Source organism: Berghia stephanieae, unplaced genomic scaffold (assembly GCF_034508935.2).
Source record: "Berghia stephanieae isolate SIO BIC M18660-M18661 unplaced genomic scaffold, UCSD_Bste_1.3 scaffold463, whole genome shotgun sequence".
Classification (NCBI taxonomy): Eukaryota; Metazoa; Mollusca; class Gastropoda; order Nudibranchia; family Aeolidiidae; genus Berghia; species Berghia stephanieae.
This window is the reverse complement of record NW_027625989.1, coordinates 1-21,141: the sequence shown is the minus strand read 5'-3', so window position 1 is coordinate 21,141 and position 21,141 is coordinate 1. Positions and strand designations below refer to the sequence as shown.

The 21,141-nt window shown below is 33.0% G+C and overlaps 2 protein-coding genes across 2 annotated transcripts; both read left to right on the top strand.

Annotated features, from left to right (window-relative positions):
- Window positions 1-8,947: 8,947 nt before the first annotated feature.
- On the top strand, window positions 8,948-12,184 carry LOC144961877 (nuclear apoptosis-inducing factor 1-like). Its single transcript, XM_078894916.1, has 4 exons — window positions 8,948-9,526; window positions 9,934-10,004; window positions 11,712-11,813; window positions 12,176-12,184. The coding sequence occupies exons 1-4, from the start codon at window positions 9,166-9,168 to the stop codon at window positions 12,182-12,184; spliced, it is 543 nt and encodes a 180-aa protein (XP_078751042.1). The 5' UTR covers window positions 8,948-9,165.
- Window positions 10,072-19,665, top strand: LOC144961878 (uncharacterized). The gene is made up of 4 exons (XM_078894917.1): window positions 10,072-10,132; window positions 11,727-11,813; window positions 12,176-12,238; window positions 19,173-19,665. The coding sequence occupies exons 3-4, from the start codon at window positions 12,184-12,186 to the stop codon at window positions 19,535-19,537; spliced, it is 420 nt and encodes a 139-aa protein (XP_078751043.1). The 5' UTR covers window positions 10,072-10,132; window positions 11,727-11,813; window positions 12,176-12,183; the 3' UTR covers window positions 19,538-19,665.
- The last annotated feature ends 1,476 nt before the right edge of the window (window positions 19,666-21,141 follow it).

The following is a 21,141-nucleotide window of genomic DNA, read 5'->3' as shown; positions in this document are numbered from 1 at the left end:
TTTATCTTTTTTACTTTTTTAAATTTAGAAATAAAATCTTTTCTTTTAAGGAAAGGGGGCCAAAAGTATTTTTATCTTTTTTATTTAAATTTATTTAATACGATGTTGAATTAAGAAAAAGTCATACAGGGAAATTTTTTAAAAAAAAATGAAATTCTTTTGTAATTGGGAAATGGCTTTTTATTTGGCATTTTTTTTTTTTAAAGAAAATCCCCAACATTTTTCAAATTTTGGATTTGTAATAACAAATTAAATGTTTATTGCTCCATAAATTATAAGATGCTCCCAAACTTTCTAACATAGATTTTTAAATCGGGGATTTTTAATGACATTGTATTATTTTTTTAAATGAGTTTTTTATAAAATGTATTTATGACATACATATGTAATCTCTTGTAATAAAAAGGGCACATTATTGTGGGGCTGTATTTTATATTGTCTTTTTACAATTGATCCAATTTTATTTCCATACTGTCAGGTGACCTGCCACTCAAAACTTTCATAATTCTCAATTATATCGGCTCAGACCACTCAGAGAAAATGTTTAATTTTTGAATCACATTCTTAGCTTGTTAAATTTGATATTGTCACACGATTTAGTGTGACTAATTCTAAAGTTAAGATATTTTTATGGCTGAAGTGGTGAGAGTGAAAACGCGTGTTGTAAAAATAATTAATGCAGTTGTGAAATGATAAACACTTCTGCTAAAAGGAATACAGTTTTGTCCTTTCCAACGTTTTGAAATTATGATGTATTATAGAAGAAACCATATTTTTGTGGTTTGATTAATTGGAGATCATCATCATCATCATCATATCGTGTCGCGCCAGTGGTGGATCCATTGGATGGCTTCAGGGGTGCAGCCTCTCAGGTCCATATCACTGATATGTGTTTCAAGTTCGCACTCGTGAAGGATGTGGTCCATGTTTTGAGCCGTGTGTCCACATTGACATCGGTAGTCTGAAGAAAGTCCCCAATTTTGTAAGGTTGTTTTGGTCTTCCCCACTTTAGACCTTGCCCGGTTCAGTGTCAACCAATCTTTCCTGGGGAGATTAACTCCGCTTGGCAGTTCTTCTTTGGGTTCCTGAATGGCAGCATTTTTTACAGCAGTCCCATTCTTTCCATGAATGCCCTCTGTATATGGCTGCATGGTCTGGGTGGATGCCTTCAGTTGTCAGGAAGCTTGTTGTAAAAATAATTAATGCAGTTGTGATATGATAAACACTTCTGCTAAAATGAATACGGTTTCAACGTTTTGAAATTATGACGTATTATAGAGGAAACCATATTTTTTGTGGTTTGATTAATTGGAGATGACACAATTTCATGTGACTGAATCCAAAGTTAGATATTAAGTGAAAAGAGTGAAAGTTCATATCCTGAAATTACAAATGCAGTAGTAACGTAATGTGCACTTCTGCTAAAGATAAAATGAATTTGTCATTTTCAAAACGTTAAACTTTTTTTCTCCTTTCTTTCACACTTTTCCATACCAGCCAAATTTACCCTAAATTATTTTGAGGAAAAGGTTCACCAATATGATTTTGATATCCATTCACCTCATTTTGTATGTTATAATGATGATTGCCTAATTTATAACATGGATATATCACCTTTATCAAATTTCTAAACATTTTCTTTTTTTTAGTGTTGTATAAATTTTATGACCACTCGTCTCCCTCCTCCTCCCCATCCTCCTCCTCCTCCTCCTTCTTCTCCTTCTTCTACTTCTTCTTCTTCATTTTTATTCTTCTTCTTCATTTTTATTCTTCTTTTTCTTTTCCCCCTCCTCTTCCCATCCTTATCTTCCTCCCCCTCCCTCATCTTATTCTTTTTTTTTTCTTCTTTTTCTTCTTTGTCCTGTTCTTTTTGTTCTTGTTGTTGTTGTTGGTGTTGTTCTGGTTGTTGTTGTTGTTGTTGTTCTTCTTCTTCTTTTACTTCTTCCTCTTCTTTTTCTTTATTTTTATTCTTCTTTTACATTCTTCCCCATCTCTTCCTCTTCCCATCCTTCTCCTCCTCCCCCTCCCTCATCTTATTCTTTTTCTTCTTCTTCTTCTTCTTCGTCTTCTTCTTCTTCTTCTTCTTCTTCGTCTTCTTCTTTGTCTTCGTCTTCTTCTTCTTCTTCTTCTTCTTCTTCTTCTTCTTCTTCTTCTTCTTCTTCTTCTTCTTCTTCTTCTTCTTCTTCTTCTTCTTCTTCTTCTTCTTCTTCTTCTTCTTCTTCTTCTTCTTCTTCTTCTCTCTTCTTCTTCTGCTTCTCTTTCACCTTCTTCTGCTTATGCTTCTCTTTCACTCTCTCCTTCTCCATCACCTTCTTCTTCTTCATTTTTATTCTTCTTTTCCCATTTTCCCCCTTCTCTTCCTCTTCCCATGCTTCTCCTACTCCCTTCTTCTCCATCTTCTACTTTTTATTCTTCTTTTTCATTCTTCCCCATCTCTTCCTCGTTCCATCCTTCTCATCCTCCCATCCCTCATTTAATTCTTCTTTTTTTTTTTTTTCTTGTTCTTCTTCTTCCTCATCCTCTTCTCCTTCTTCTTATTCCTCTTCTTCTTCTTCTTCTTCTTCTTCTTCTTCTTCTTCTTCTTCTTCTTCTTCTTCTTCTTCTTCTTCTTCTTCTTCTTCTTCTTCTTCTTCTTCTTCTTCTTTATTTTTGTTCTTGTTTTACATTCTTCCCCATCTCTTTCTCTTCCCACCCTTCTTCTCTCTCCCTCCCCCTCTTATTCTTTTCTTCTTCTTCTTCTTCTTTGTCTTCTTCTTTCTTCTTCTTCTTCTTCTTCTTCTTCTTCTTCTTCTTCTTCTTCTTCTTCTCTTCTTCTTCTTCTTTATTTTTATTCTTCTTTTACATGCTTCCCCATCTCTTCCTCTTCTCATCCTTCTCCTCCTCCCCATCCCTCATCTTATTCTTCTTTTTCTCCTTCTTCTTCTTCTTCATTTTTATTCTTCTTCTTCATTTTTATTCTTCTTCTTCATTTTTATTCTTCTTTTTTCTTTTCCTCCCTCCTCTTCCCATCCTTATCCTCTCTCCCCTTCCTCATCTTATTCTTTTTTTTCTTCTTTTTTTTCTTTGTCCTGTTCTTTTTGTTTTGTTGTTGTTGTTTTCTTCTTCTTCTTCTTCTTCTTCTTCTATCTTCTTTCTTCTTCTTCTTCTTCTTCTTCTCTTCTTCTTCTTCTTCTTCTTCTTCTCTTCTTCTCTTCTTCTTCTTCTTCTCTCTTCCTTCTTCTTCTTCTTTATTCTTCTTTTACATGCTTCCCCATCTCTTCCTCTTCTCATCCTTCTTCTCCTCCCCATCCCTCATCTTATTCTTCTTTATCTTTTTTTTTTTCTTGTTCTTCTTGTTCTTCTTGTTCTTCTTCTTCTTGTTCTTCTTGTTCTTCTTGTTCTTGTCTTCTTCTTTCTTCTTCTTCTCTTCTTCTTCTTCTTCTTCTTCTTCTCTTTCTTCTTTCTTCTTCTTCTTCTTCTTCTCTTCTTCTTCTTTCTTCTTCTTCTTCTTCTTCTTCTTCTTCTCCATCTTCTTCTTCTCTTCTTCTTCTTCTTCTTCTTCTTCTTCTTCTCTTCTTCTTCTTCTTCTTCTTCTTCTTCTTCTTCTTCTTCTTCTTCTTCTTCTTCTTCTTCTTCATTTTTTTTATTATTCTTCTTCTCCTTCATTTTTATTCTTCTTCTTCTCCTTCTCCATCCCCTTCTTCCTCTTCTTCCTCTTCTTCTTCTTCTTCTTCTTCTTCTTCTTCTTCTTCTTCTTCTTCTTCTTCTTCTTCTTCTTCTTCTCTTCTTCTTCTTCTTCTTCTTCTTCCTTCTTCTTCTTCTTCTTCTTCTTCTTCTTCTTCTTCTTCTTCTTCTTCTTCTTCTCTTCTTCTTCTTCTTCTTCTTCTTCTTCTCTTCTTCTTTCTTCTTCTTCTTCCTTCTTCTTCTTCTCTTCTTCTTCTTTCCTTCTCTTCTTCTTCTTCTTCTTCTTTCTTCTCTTCTCTTCTTCTTCTTCTTCTTCTTCTCTTCTTCTTCTTCTTCTTCTTCTTCTTCTTCTTCTTCTTCTTCTTCTTCTTCTTCTTCTTCTTCTTCTTCTTCTTCTCTTTTTTTTCTTAATAGCAGTGTTTACGTAGTAGTAATATATATTGCCAGTTGGATTTGGATTTATTAATTGCCAAGACAGAAATGTATAAGCCATGCAAAGTAGTGGCCAAAAAGTTTACACATTAACATTTTGAATATTGCAAATATTGCTCTAGTCATATATTGTATTTTTGAAAATTAAAATTATACTGCAGTTAGATGTGGCATTATGTTAGGCATCTTTTTAAGAAATCACCACTATCAATATTTCGAACATTTCTTTTTCTGTCTTTTGTTATATTTTTGGCACCATCTAAATGGTTATTACACATAGAACTTATAGAATAACTGCCTCACTCTTACATAAACTTTTAATTCGTGATATGTAAATATGTGTTTATAGACGTCTAATTGTGTATGTGACAATCTCCTTGATTTTTTTTAGAGCTTAACTCCCGCAAACAAAAGAAAGATCTTTCTTTCGCCATAATTGTGTATCACTTGTGAATAAATCCAATTATCAGATTATTACATAAATCAGTTTAAATCAAATTCAACATCACTATGAGATTATTACCTTAATCAGTTTAAATCAAATTCAACATCACTTCCTGAAGTAAAAGAACTCAATTTTAATTCTTCCCTAATTTGAAACGTGAATCGCCTTTGGAATCCAACTTGATTCCCGTTTCTGCAGGTTTTCCTGTATTTTGGTGAGAATAGTTTGCTTGCTATGTGTGGATCATATTACAATGTCCTTTTTGGCAATTTGAATATGACTTAGCTACCCAATTATGGCTTGATAAACATAGGTATGGCTTTTTAAATAATAGCAAAATGAGGATTCTTATCCGGATCGTTATTGAATCTGTTGCAAGCGCCGTAAAACCCTTAAAATCAAAAAACAATTATTGAATCTGAAACTCTAGCTAAATGCAGCTACTGGACTCTGAGTTGTCGACTATGAATCTGTCATGACTTTTAAACATTATATCTGTATTTATATTCTTTTTTTTTTGGTCATGTTATGACAAAAATCGGTGACTTGTCAACTCAAAACATTAATAGATATAAACATTTTGATGCCGTAGATAATAAATGAACAAAAAACAATTATTACCAAACATGTTGTATGAATTAAAAGTTGAATATTTTCTTGGCTGAAGCACTGGGGTATAAATACATTTTATTCAACTAAAATTGAATACGTATTTCTCACCTAACCTCTGAAGACAAAATTAAAAAGAGAGGAAATCAAACTGGTCCCAATATTTTGATATGTCAATCTTATTACAAACCACTCTCTATTGAGATTTTATGGATTCAAAGGGATCCTATATTTGATCTTAATACATTTCTCCATACCAGCGTTGACATTTTAAAAGTCGTCTTGAGGAACCTTTGTCAACTTTTTAATTTGCCTTCGTTTATTGTTGCCATTTTTTCATACTATTGTGATGTACATGAGTATGGATGCTGTATTAAAATTGAGAACTCAACATTGTGTTCTTAGATTTGAATTTAAAGATTCACGTGTTCAATTTTTCATTCTTGAATTCTTTTGGATGGGGAAAGGGGGGGGGGGGGAGAATTGTGCTTCTCCAGCTGACTGTTGTGTTCCACGTCCGTTCTCATCTTTCCTATTTCTTTATTTTTCCCCGGATGGGGTCTTCTGACCTCCCATGGTGGAAAGAGAGGTCACTCACTGTGTCTTTTATCTCTTATCTCTTTCCCTTTCCATGTTGCTCTCTCATGGTGAACAGGTCACTTGCTGTGTCACTTGGTTCTGTCCTGATCCTCTCCGGAATCCTTGGTTGAGAGGGAAATAGTCAAAAGTATGCAAGGATTTTTCATTGTAAATCCTCTCTCTTTTATGGACTGATCGTTACATTTTTGTGTTGAAAATCTTTTAAACATTTGAATGAGACTTTTAGGTACATTGATGGTATGCTTTTGGAATTTCTTGGATACTTTAATTTTTTCACGTATATTTCTTTCCTTTTTTTTTATTACTGGCGCTGATATAACCTAAATGTTTTGCAATGCCATGAAACCCTTTTTCTGGATTGAGATTGCTTGGTGTTTTTTCCCTGGTTATGTCCGAAATCTTTAGCTGGGAGGAGACTGTCAAATGTATAGTACCCTTTTAAAAAGATATTTTATTCCATTGTTAATCATCTCACTGTTATTGTTGTGTGGTCCTATCATTATTAGTATTGGATGGTTGGCTAGGTGGTCTTCAGATTGGAAGGCACAGGGCTCGATTCCTACTCTGAGCGGCGTATAGTTGAATCCTTAGAAACGCTCTCTACTCACATTCTCTCATCGTACTCAGGTGTACAATGAGTACATGGCTCTTAACAACGTTGTTTCTGTCCGAAATAATTGTATTAATGCCTAACCGGCGTTATATATCGTCCTACTTGTTGCTGTTGGCAAGAGACCCATTATAAAGCCCTTAGAGCGTGCTTAGTGGATACTGCGCATATAGTGGTCAGAAGTAATTTTATTTTGTCGACCCCAGGAATGTCTTGGTGGATTTCGTTCCATGCCATGCATTAATCTTGTGAGTAGCATTATGTGTATAGTAACATGCTATGATAGGGACACGATATGATGGTGTATACATCTACTGATAATTTGCATAAGACATCTTTTTTTCCTTTAATGTTCATTGTGTTAACAGTAAAACTCTGAAAAAACCATGAATTCAAAAATTGGGCCAGAAAACTGGTCCTTCAAATATCGATAGATTTAAATGAATTCTTTTGGCAAAAACTCTCAAACCTGGGACCTCACATGGGTCCTTTAAATCGATCAATATGTGAAGGAAGAGTTTTCTGGCCAAATTTTTAAAAGCATGTTTTACTAGAGGTAGAAAGTTAATTGGTTAACAAAATACAATAGGAACCATCAGTTCAACGGGCAAAATGTAACTATTACGTATTCATTTTTAGACATATCAGCTGGTAATCTGTGTGCTCAACTGTTTTAAAATAAATGAAGTAACAAAATTCGACTTTTGCCTTTTGATCAAATGTAAAATCAATAAGGACAATACAATGCTGATTTGTATTTTCAAATTATTCAATTTAAAAAATCAAATAACAACAAAAAGAAAAGAAGAAAAAAACATAGCATGACATCTATATATATATATATATACATACACGCGCGCGCGCACACACACACACACACATGTATATATATATATATATATATATATATATATATATATAATATATATTTATATTGTTGTCGTTTGACAGTCGTCCGAGATGTAACTCGTGAACATCCTTCACTAACGCACTCATACGAATTTCAAACGGAAACACTTTTCTCATACTTTCACTTCGCTATTCATATCAGATTGTTAAAAATATTTAGAAGTTAACAACACTTTGATTGGTTGACAGAGTAAAAGATAAATAAATTATCCGAAAGCGAGTGCCATACCACTAGACCACATAGACGCACGGAATTTAAAGAACATTTTTTTTTTTTGTATAGAATGTACTTGTTGCTTTACTTTTTGTAGAAGAAAACCTATTGTTGTGTTGGGTGGGTGTGAAGCTTTGAGGACAAATCTGAAAATGGTTAGTAATGAGAGAGAGAGAGAGTTAAGCAATTAAATAGCCGCAATTAGAATTTAAACTGGTTCTCAGAATCATAGAAATATTATTTCATAGCATGGTTGATGGCTAACAATTAAGTTTAAGAATGGGACAATTGGTGGGGAGACAGATTGTTTGGGGTCCCGATAGTGAAATCAATAAGTGATTATAACAAAAACAAACTAAAAAAAAACTCGAGTACCAAAGGTACTCAAAGCGCTTTGCAAGGGGTCCCTAGAAGAACAGCAAACCTTAACATGCAGGACGAAACAAGACGCCTATTCAGCGATGTTACATTTTTTTTTTCAGAAAAAGACAACGCTGTTAATGGCCAAGTAATCATTTTACACCTGAGTACGTTGACAGAATGCGAGTGAAGATCCTTTTCCCATTATTCAACTCTGCGCTGCTCGGAGCAGGACTCGAACCTTGGACCATCCGGTCTGCAGGCGAGCGTCATACCTCTGGACCACATTGCCCTACCAAAATATAAATAAGGTGCTCGTCACACGAGCAAATGGACTGTTTCTGATTTTGGGAGCTAGTCGAATACTTTTTCCTTCCTCTGACTCCGCTGTCCACTCAGCCTTGATTGGTCTCTGTCAGTGTAGGTATGTCAAGCGTGCCGGGATGTTCTTTGAGATGAATTATGATACTATTAAAAAGATGGCAAACAATTGTTGCTCTCCATTTTAAGATATAGAAACGGCTGTATTCAATAATGAAGAGCTATAGTATAAGTGGCATACTTCCTCAAAGCGGTCTTATGTCGGAATGAACTAGGTGCTGACAATTGAATCCACAATTAACCCACTCCTTTGTGTACATCATAAAATTTTAAGAAACATCTTTGATATATTGATAAGACCATAAATGCTAGTTTGTAGACCTTGTTTTGGTGTGTTCTCATTTATTTTGAGTTTGAGTGTAAAGAATCGAGTTTTACGTTGAGTAGATATGACATTTCGGGAAAAATCCGTAAATGGTTGGTAAGGAGAGGGTTAAGACCTTATATAAAATGTATAGCTATATTGAATTCAAACACACAACAACGAATAGTTGATATCATTAGAGATGTTAATGGTTGATATCCTTTGGATATATGACGCTAATCTGTCAGGCCCAGTTAGTCACTGCAGGGGGACAGGACACTGTATCGTTATTGACCCAAACTTTGGGGTCTGATTCATGGAGCGGGACTATGGTAGTCTCAGACTATGGCAAAGTCTGAGACTTTGTAGTCTAAGACTTTGGGAAGTCAGAGACTACGGAAAGTAAGCTATTCATGAAGTCTGACTTTGTCCCTGACTTTCAAGTCTCGGACTACGCTTGCGAAGTCTCAGACTACAGAGGTCAATCTATTTTTAACTGGGGATTCCCCGGGAAAGTAAGAAAACCCGTAATAGAAATGTGATACTTTTCTAACTGCGCATGCGAACTACCACAGATCAATCAAATCTATTTCCTATTCTTGTTCGTTTTACTCGTGTTTTAAAAAATCTTTCGAAGCATGGAGTCAGCAAAAAGAATTAAAAAACCGAATTTCACAGACCAAGAAACACTCGTGATGTTGGAGGAGGTATCAACGGAGGCAGCTTGCCTGTTGTCTGCCTTCCAGAATGGCATAACGGTAAAAAAGAAGAAGGAGATTTGGGAAAAGATTACCAATAGAGTTAATGCCATCGGAGGGCACGGGAGAAGTCAAGACCACATCAAAAAGAAGTGGAAGGATCTTAAAAGTTTGGTCCTTCGAAGGAAGCAGGAAGAAACAAGGACAGGAGGAGGTCCGCCCACACAACCAATCCCTTTTGAAGACTTGGTGATGGGGATCTTGGGTTCGAACACGAACCTGACCAGTGGCATTGCACAAGGTAGGCCTAAGTGACTAAGAAAGCTTTGCTTACTCAGCGTTTTTTTTTTCTCTGAAAGTGTGTCGTTGAGTGTCAAGTCACTTGTGAGAGTGTGAGGCTAATACGCACAAGATCAAAATTGTCTGCGTCTATTCTATGTTGTGGAACGAGTTGTGTAGGTGTTATATATATATATATATATATATATATATATATATATGTGTGTGTGTGTGTGTGTGTGTGTGTGTGTGTGTGAGAGAGAGAGAGAGAGAGAGAGAGAGAGAGAGAGATTGCTTGTGATAATCTGACAGTGCATTTGACATAGAACTGTAACGATTATCCGCGGATAAAATATGAACTGGTGGTCAACAGATAAAACAGACGTCCTTCTGAGATTTATATTTAAGTAGCTTCTCTAAAAATTTCAGAGCAAAATATGGTTGCACTCAAAAGTTATAGCTCCCCGAAAAATAGAACTTGTCCTCAATTGTTTGCAGAAGTAGCTATTTTCTTATAATATTGATTCACTTCCTGTCGTCTGCTGCGCTTATTTTTTACTTGAGAGATAACTTCGCCAATCCACATCAAAACTTTACAACTGTTTTTCTTACAATATATTCAATTAATGTAAGTTATTTTTGTTTTACATTATTCAATTAATTGGCGTTTTCATGTCCATGCATTCATTTTATAAGTTACGATTCTCTTTCTTTTTTTTCTGATCGATTTTGATTTTGACGTTTTTCATCCTTTGACGGGCGACAGTTCAATTTTGGGGAACGGGGGAGCGGAAGTTTTTAAAATCACCTATTTTCGATCATTTTAAACACTAATACACCACCTCAAACATTTATCAGTCCATACCTCTGCTTTTATGAGGTCTATTTTAATGTTGAAAAGTTCAAAGTGAACAACTAAATGACGCCGATTCAGTAGTGTATTTGGTCTATCTTCATGTGAATAAATATTTTATTATTGACTTTTCCAAAATTCCAATAGGTCATTCATTTGTATGTCGTGATCTATTTTTCCTTGATTTCAGCTGTTTCAGCTCTAAACTATACCTTTCTCTCTCAATAAATAATTATTTTTCAGTTTGCAATGTATTACAGAGATGTTGAATTACCATATGTAAAAATTTCATAGTTGTATCTGAAGCAGTTTCTGAATTATACTTGATTATCCATTGGGTTGCTGTGTTTTGGTCACATATTTTCCTATTAAGCTATATAGAGATTTTCCACCACATAAACAGTCATAACTTTTTAACCAGTTGAGATAGAGTGATAATTTTTTCACTCCAGTAAATGTTTTACTCCCCTTTATTTTCTTAATACCCATATCACTATTTTGAAAAATTCTTGCAATTGCCTACTTAAAGGTAAGGCTGAGTCGGGAGTGCAGTGAGTGCAGTCGTGTGATGACGTAGACCTAGACAGTGTAGTGTGTTAGCGATGTGTCATCAAAGTGTTATCGTGTTGCTTACAGCTGCCAATTGTGGTATTTTGACAAATAAAAATTAATGACCATTTACTATAATATGATCGCTTTTCCATAAGTGTGTATAGAGTATTACTTTGAAGAATTTCAAGTTGTCATTCTTTATGAGTCTTGTTTTCTAAACAACAAAGCCACCTCAACCCCCCCCCCCCTTTTTTTTTTTTTTACTCAACTCTCACTGGTATTATTATTATTATTATTATTATTATTATTATTATTATTATTATTATTATTATTATTATTATTATTATTATTATTATTATTGTTATTATTATGATCCCAATGAGCAGTCTGTTCCGACCCATTACTATAATATTATTACTAGAACAAAATTATTCGATGATTACCCGTTTATCCGCGGATAATTTTGATGATTATTCGGTCAGTAAATGTACGGATAAGATCCAATTCTAATTGACATCATAACATGGTTCAGTATACACTGCAGATGATAACTTTGCTGTTAGAGCACAAATGAAATAAAGAAAATACATGTAACAATAAAAAGGGAAAACCAAACCGATACAAACCAAAGACAAATCAAATCAAATCTGCAAACACAGCAATTTTTATTGCAGTGGAACCTTTCTCGGTTCGACAAATTCATGTGTAGATTATATGCACATTTTAAATTAAAACAACTCAATAATAGTATTAATGGAACTCTATTTAAACACATTCAATCAACATACTTAATATGTTATAGACTGCTTTTCCACAGATGAAACGACTGACACATGGGTTTCAGTGCGGACAAGCAGCCCTGTCAATACACCCCTATGGTCACAGCCCAACACTTCTCAGTCCGGTGTGTATTTTGATTATTGTTTCAGAATGCAGTTAATAAAAATGATGGAGCGGAATGGTGGAGGAAAAGGCTGGGGGGGGGGGGGTCCGACTGAAAAAAATTAGGATGATTGGAAATTTTAAAATAATGATAAATTGATATTTTAAAAGAATTAAAACGAGATTTGTTGTTACATTTTAAGACCATACGCTGATCCATAATTGTCGACCGAAGCCTGACAGATTAACAATTTAAGGCCTAGGTATGACCCAAACAGGGTCCGAACCCACTATGTTATATTGACTGTAATTTGAAATTCAATTTTAACTATAAAAATGTGAATCACGCACACTTAACAAATTCTTCCATCTGTCTGATTTCAGTGTCGGTGATGGGTCCAGAGGGTGATTTTATCTTTCCTTCAGGAACAACGTTTCAAACAATGGGTAAGCCTATTATTTGGATTTTTTTCTTCAATTGTGCAGAGGTACCTAAATGACAGTCGACTTTGTTTCATATTATGGATTACTGACATTTATAATCTAAAATATAATAATAATAATAATAATAATAATAATAATAATAATAATAATAATAATAATATAATAATAATAATAATAATAATAATAATAATAATAATAATAATAATGTAATAATAATAATAATAATAATATTGTGGGGTAGTTTGACACATATGTAATGGCTTATGATCATATAGTGGTTTTTTAATAGATGGTAGTATTATCCTTTGCGTTGTGTTGTAGATATTAATAATGACGAAAGAGTTCAAGGGCCGATGATGATAACTGAATGTACAACATCAAGACATTCAAATATAAGTCCAGATTCCAAGTTTAATTTCTTACAGCTTTATTTGTTGTGATAAATTCCAAATCCAAATCAAATAGCATGGTCATAATTCAATCAGTTTCATAAGTTCCAAATCCGTAAAATCAGTCCACATGTAAAGTTAATTTTGCCTAAGTAACCATTTTCAATATACGTGAAATAGTTCTAAGTCCGAAAAAGCAAATAAATGATGGTGAACACAAAAGGTTTAAAGTGTGCAGCTCATGGTCAAGTTGAATGCAGAATCCAAAGGTAGAATGATCCCCGTTTGATCAGAAACACTGTTTTATATCCTATTGTAAACTGTCCCACAATTCCTTTCACCAAAGGTCAGTTTTACGCCTAAATAATCAAATGTCGTACGCCTAAATAATCCGTACGCCCAAATAATATCGTACGCTTAAATGATGAATACCAACTATAAATTAATGCTTTTATCCCCAAATACCAAGTAACATCGATCAAAGAAAGTAATTGTCTAGTATTCAATATAATGACCAGATATACAAAATTCATGAACTCATTAAACCCACTTGCTGTAAGCTAACTCTCTTACATACGCCCCTTTCTTAGAATTTAAATTGAGTTAACAACAATTTCAATTTTTTTAAAATCAGTAAGAGATCAATCTATAAGCAACGTCTAATTAGAATTAGATAATAAAATGTAAGAAATAGTTTATCAAAATGACAACACTTATGCCAGTTAAATATTTTAAAAAGTTTAAATTTGAGATAAATCAACATCAAAGTTGATTACAACATCTATGTATATATCGATTATAGTTTTTAAAGTATTACAACATCGATAACAAGATAATGATCAATTAAAAGTGATTAAAATTTAAATTTACCAACACCAAAGATGATTGAAATTTAGATATATAAATATCGATTATACTTTTTAAGGTATTACAACATCGACCGTAAAATATCAATTAATTAAAGGTTCAAAGAAAAAGTATCTTTTCACCTTAAATTCCATCTTCATAGCAATAAAAGTGTTTAATTCTCGTCATATTCCATCACACATAAATATTATTGCATGAAAAAGGATGGTTCAATTTCCATTTGTGATATTCTCACGTTGTCTTATTCAATCTCAAATTCACACTCTATACGACATGGGTGATAATCTCAGCTTCCATGTATGTTTACTCATTTACTGTCATCTCAAAACCAATACCTTGTACATTCCCTTATATTGTATGATTCCATTTAAACAACATTATTACATTAATTCCAACTTATAATATGTGGTACAAATAATATTTTATAGACATCTCGATTCAAATACGAAGAATTATATTTCAATTAGTAATAAAAAAATATTTAAAAATAAATCATAATAATAACATTATCATCATTTTAAAATTCAAGTTGAAGTTATTATCATTCATTGTTCATTGTTGATGTTTCAGTTTTTAAGCTTTTTAAGTCATGAGGGTGTAGTTTACAACTACATTGAAATCAAATTGTTCTTTGTGGTCATCCATCAGAGGTCACATTTCTCAGTAATCCGTTCGTTTTGAGAATGGTCATCCTGTAAAAATTTTCAGTAATTGTTAATTAAGTCATTGTCTCCATTTAGAATGAGTTTTCATGTAATGAAAAAAATATATCAACTATAAGAGTTGAGGTGATTGTATCTAGTCTACGTGTTGCATTGTTGTGTGTGTTATGGTCACTGAATAGCCCAAGTGTCATAAATTCACTTTATTTATTGTTAATTAATTAAAAACTTTTCCCTCTGTAAATGTCTTAGAATTATCACAATAATGTCTTCACATTCAAATATTTAGCGTTGAATAAATAATCAAACAATAGTCTGTCCGGCTTGTTCACATCACATATTTAGTGTTTGTAAATAATCAGTCATTAGTCTGTCCGACTTATTCATATTTAGTACAGTGTAAATAACTAAATAAGTAAAATCTAACATAGTATGTGATTGTGGGCTGTTACTAAAGTGACCAACTTTTGCAATTAGTGTGTTGTATTTGTTCGAGTCTTTTGAATTGGGACGAAAAAAGACTCTACAGGTAGCAAACGTATGCTTAACCTGTTGGGTTGTTTCTTGGTCTTGTGACGTCGCTGTAATCCATTCATCTCCGGCATCTGGGTCGATTCTCCTCGTAGATATTTGTGGTTGCTTGTGTATACGTTGAGTCTCATTGTAGATGAAATTGTAAAAATTCAAGATTAACTGTGTGCGAGAAGTTTGACTTATCCAGCAAGTCAAAAGAAAGTTGTGAACTCAGCCATGTGTTGACAAAGAGTTCGTGTGTAGTAGTCGACAGAGGTCGTGTGTTGTAATTGTCTGTGTTTGTTGATCGAGTTTCGATGAGGTGGCATGTGAGTACACACCAGGTAGATGATGTAATCTGTAGAGTACCGGTGGGTGACGTGAGTCCAAACACCAGGTAGATGATGTAATCTTGCAGAGTTCCGGTGGGTGATTGAGTCCACACACCAGGTAGAGGATGTAACAATAACGTAGTCTAGTAGTGTATGTAGTAGGGTCGAATAAGGTCAACAATATTTTCGTTATTTGAACGCAGGTTGTTGAATATCATACGATAATGAATCCAAGGAAATCGCTCATGTGGCGTTTTGCGATACTTTTTCCTGCATTGTCTTATATACATATATAGCCTTTATCTTTTACAATGATACTAAGACAGGCTTTATTATAATCTTCAATGTTTATAAGTTGTAGATATGGGTGCTGCACACTTGTATATTGACATAAGTTTAAATTTGAATACGCTCACCACTGCATATGAAGGAAGTAGTATTGTTCACAATTGGACATCATTTATGTAAAAACAATCGTATCTTGAACGTTTATGTAATTATTGACATCGTACATCGTTGGGTATTGTTGTCGTAGAAGTAAATACAAGTAATCCAATTGTTCAATAAAGAATGTAAATATAAAAAGGTTCATGGAAGAAATCTGTGTTGATACAGATATTATTTTATGAATTCTGTCAAGTTTGTATAAGTTGAAAGGTACGATGTAATTGAGGTTGCTGTGTATTTGTAGTCTGTAGATTGTGTTGATTCTGGACGTATCAATGGCGTAGTGTTTTGTCGATATGCTTACTCCATTTCAAGGTATTCGTGGATAGACCAAAGGGATTAGGACATTTCCCGACCTCTGTTGTGGTTTTGTTTGAGTTGGCTCTGTCGTTGTCATCAGCGTTTCCGTTATGACTGATGGTTGCAAGTGTCTTCTTTCGTGATGTGTATATCATGTTTTAGTGCAAACACTACTTCTGTATTTGATTATCTCGAATTATTCTCCTTAAAAATTCCCTAATTTAATAAACAATGATTTTGTTATTTTATCATTATTATATGTGTAGCACTTCCTACCATTTCAACTTATTGCTGAATGATTACACACTTAAGATTTGACAATTGAACATAACTTCTTCTTCAACTCAGTTACAAATTTTATGATATAAATGTTAAATTCAAACCTCGCAGTAAATATTGATTACAATTACAACAGCAAATCTATAGGAGAAAAATATGATAATCAAAATATTCGCAGAAACGATATACACTCTGGTCAATAAAAATTCAATGTTTCGCGCCTTTGCCCTCGGCTTATAATAATATTCATATAACTCATTGCGATGTAATCTCGCGCCTCTTAATATAGCATTGATAAATGTGTGCGCTTTAACCAAGCGCCTCGTATTTATAAAAATTATCCGCCTTCTGTATCATTTCATAATGTTAAACAATGCGCTTTAATCAAACGCAAAATAAAATATTCCCGAACGCCTCATTCCTGCGTCTCGTAATTTAAATCGTGTGCACTTTAATTACCGCGTCTTACATCACTGCGCTTATTTACCCAATATGCATTTACAGCATTTTACCATATGGGTTACTTATAATTCGCTGATTCTTAACAAGTTAACCACTTGTGTCACAAATGTTATCAGCTCACATGACATGATAATGCATTTTCAATATTTTGTTATTCTTCCGTAATAACATTTTAACTCCGATTACAAGACATCAGTCTTTCATAATAATTGATACTCCGTCATTTTATTTGTATTATCTGCTTTTAATTCTCCGACTTTAAACCAAAAGTCGTTATTCCGTTATTATGAGAATATATCTCCTTTTAAAAATCACGATGAAACGCGTTTCAAAACAAAACAAAACAACAACGATTGACTCATATTCCGCATAAATCATTTCAACTTAATTTTCGGTGATAAATCAAAATGTCTTATGTAATCTATAATAACGCCATGTCTCATTACAAATATATAATTAGCTCTGTTGTCGATTACTTGGCTGCGTTAACCACACATTTATTACCAAGAAAACAAACAGATATAAAACTTTTCTCTTTGTCATGAACCCATGAATCTCAAAGAGTCAATATCAACTTACCAATTCATCCCTACCGACGGGAGAAAAATATAATCAATGATGTTGTAATATAACAATAAATACCATAAGACATTTTTCAATTATCAAAACTTATAATTTACGTGTTGTTATTGCCATCATCTTCTTGAGTCATTTTGACAGAAAATAAAACGTAACAACATTAAAGAATGACCAACTGTCATGTAATTCCAACAATAACAGACAAAAATTGAAATAAAAATCGACACATCTTTGTTACTGATATTAACAAAACATTGCCATCAACGGTACAAATTAATATTCGAAGAACTATTCCGAAACGCTTGATTGTAAGTAAACGCATTATCATTTATTTTGAAAAATAAAACGCACTAAAATATTCATTTAAATTCTGCAATTTTTCATTTTCATCTCTCCCTCTCTTATTTTTAATTAAATAAAATACGTTTAGCATCAATGGGATGTTATTATTATTATTATTATTATTATTATTATTATTATTATTATTATTATTATTATTATTATTATTATTATTATTATTTATTATTATTATTATTATTATTATTATTTTGCCGTTCTGTAATATATTGTTTTTAGTTTCTAAATATAATATATTGCCTTATATTTTTTAATTTTCCTTTTTTATCTATGGTTTTTATTTTCAATATTATGTCGTTTATTTTTTTAAATATCGTCTTTTGTCAGAATTTTAGGAATCATCTATAATTTCAATATTTTTTTTCATATTTCAATACAAAATAATTCCACTACTTCACCTTCAAAATTGATATTCATTTTCTTTCCCAAATAAAACTATTTTCCTATCTGTTCACAATTTTCACTTCAAAATTCGAGTCTCACAAAAACTTTAATAGATGTTAACACCGCAACAATATACATTTCTTGTGTATCCATGGTTCGGAATAATAACATCTTTACATCCTGGTACCATCGCTCCATATTATAAGAATCCTGAGTCACGACACCAAATTAGATACATAATGTGGGGTAGTTGCACACATATGTAATGGCTTGTGATCGTATAGTGGTGTTTTTGATAGATGGTAGTATTATCCTTTGCGTTGTGTTGTAGATATTAATAATGACGAAAGAGTTCAAGGGCCGATGATGATAAATGAATGTACAACATCAAGACATTCAAATATAAGTCCAGATTCCAAGTTTAATTTCTTACAGCTTTATTTGTTGTGATAAATTCCAAATCCAAATCAAATAGCATGGTCATAATTCAATCAGTTTCATAAGTTCCAAATCCGTAAAATCAGTCCACATGTAAAGTTAATTTTGCCTAAGTAACCATTTTCAATATACGTGAAATATTTCTAAGTCCAAAAAAGCAAATAAATGATGGTGAACACAAAAGGTTTAAAGTGTGCAGCTCATGGTCAAGTTGAATGCAGAATCCAAAGGTAGAATGATCCCCGTTTGATCAGAAACACTGTTTTATATCCTATTGTAAACTGTCCCACAATTCCTTTCACCAAAGGTCAGTTTTACGCCTAAATAATCAAATGTCGTACGCCTAAATAATCCGTACGCCCAAATAATATCGTACGCCTAAATGATGAATACCAACTATAACTTAATGCTTTTATCCCCAAATACCAAGTAACATCGATCAAAGAAAGTAATTGTCTAGTATTCAATATAATGACCAGATATACAAAATTCATGAACTCATTAACCCCCCTTGCTGTAAGCTAACTCTCTTACAATAATAATAATAATTATTATTATTATTATTATTATTATTATTATTATTATTATTATTATTATTATTATTATTATTATTATTATTATTATTATTATTATTATTATTATTATTATTACTATTATTATTATTGTTATAACAAGAAGAAGAAGAAGAAGAAGAAGAAGAAGAAAAGTTAGAACAATAATAAGATACAAGGTGTATGGAAATATACATCATCATTAAGGTAATGACACGTTCTCATTTATTTGTATTAAAAATTACATGTTACATCAAAACACAGATTATACTAAGATGTTCAGATAAAATGTTCATTAGTTATAATACTTAGTGTCTGTGGAGAGTATCTTTAAATTCTGTAAAATATGGAGAGTGCATTTTATTCCTCATTTTCAGGATTTGAAATCCAATCAACGCCACAGATGGATAGGCCCACTTCACCCAATGCGACTTTAGAAATACAGCTTCCAAATACATCAATGGCATCAAACGACACACCAGGTTCAGCAAGTGTTATGCCGATACAAGAGAGACCAGCCAGCACACCACCTTGGCTTCAGTCCATCCTTACTAGAAAATCCAAGAAAGGCAGTGTGAATCGCCCAATTTTACGACCTGAGGCTGAGCATGCTGAAACAGAAGAAGATGAAGGTGAAAAGCTCTGGAAAGAATTTCTTAGAAGTGAAATTCAGAAAAATAAACTCAAAATACAGCTAATGGAAGAGCAGTTGCGGCAGCTCAGAGACCAAACTGGAACTTAATTGATGAAACAGCTCGCCCTACCCAATTTTTGTACCCAAAAGTAAAATGATCTAAACATGTATTCTTGTTACTCTTTGTTTATGTTGTTTATGTTGCTTTCGAACCAGTAAGATTGGTTTGAGGCATTTTTTTTCGGAGCGTAACCTTTTTTTAAACAATTTTGTTTCCCTTGGTAAATGAATAAACCAAACAATTTCAAACTTTATTAATAATAATAATAATAATAATAATACTTTATTGCATCCCAAAAAGGAAATTTTTTGTACAGACGTGTTATAATTTACACATAAGATAAAAATACAATGGAAATAGGATGTATATATATAAAAAAGGAGCAGCTCTATAACCAGAGCTGCGCTTTATAATATGAATAATTTCAACACTGTAAAATAGTTAAAACTGTCACTATAAATTGAAAATTGAAAAGATTGCAAAACAAATAAATTAATAAATTAATATTTATATTTTTAAAAAGTAAAAATGAGAAATAATTATATAAAATGATTATTGCTTGTTGTTATAAAGCCTAATGCTGGACGGCAGAAAAGATTTTCGGTGTCTCTCTGTTTTCGTTGAAATAGAGAAAGGGCGACCACTTCTTTCTGACATAATAATTGATGGTCTTAGTGGATGATACTGGTCATTTAATATTTTAGTTATTTTATTTATACAAAATTTCTCGTATAAAAGATCTACATCGTCAACATCATTTATATAGCGTTTAATGGATTTTTTAATATTTGAATTTATTTTGTTCCTTTCCACTGCTAAGCAATTGCCTCCCCAAGCTGTTATACAAAATGACAAAACACTTTCGATTACTGCTCTATAAAATAATGTGCAGAGGGTTTTATCTATTCTAAACTGAGAGAGTTTCGATAAAAAATATGTACGTCTGCACATCTTATGCCTAATTATTTTCAAGTGTTCATCCCACTTGAGCCTGTCATCAATCGTTACACCAAGGTATTTGTAGTGAGGAACTCGCTGGACGAATTGGTCCTTTAATTTTAACGGTTCTATCGGTTCCTTCACTCTCCTAAAGTCAATCACTAGCTCCTTTGTCTTGCTTATGTTAAGCTCTAGGTGGTGGGCATCACACCAAGACACAAATCTATCAATTTCTTGCCTATAAGCCACTTCGTTGCCATTTGTTATGAGGCCTTGAAGAGCGGTGTCATCTGCAAACTTTATTAAAGGTACACTCAGGTTTTGACTTCTACAGTCATTCGTGTATATTGTGAATAATACAGGGGACAATACACAACCTTGAGGAGCACCAGTATTTGTAGTTATACAGGAAGATTTGTTTTGCCCTAATTGAACATATTGTGCTCTCTCCGTAAGAAATTCGAGCACCCAAGCAATTATATACTTGTTTAAATTCAGACTAGTCAATTTTTGAACAACCAACTGAGGTTGCATTGTATTGAACGCTGAAGAAAAATCTGCAAAAAGCAATCTGCAATAGCTCCTAGCGTGATCTAGATGCCTGTAGATGTTGTTTGTAAACAGCAAAATGGCATCCTCTACGCCACGTCCTGGTTTGTAAGCAAATTGATGACTATCACTCAATGGCATAAACTGATTCCTAATTTTAACA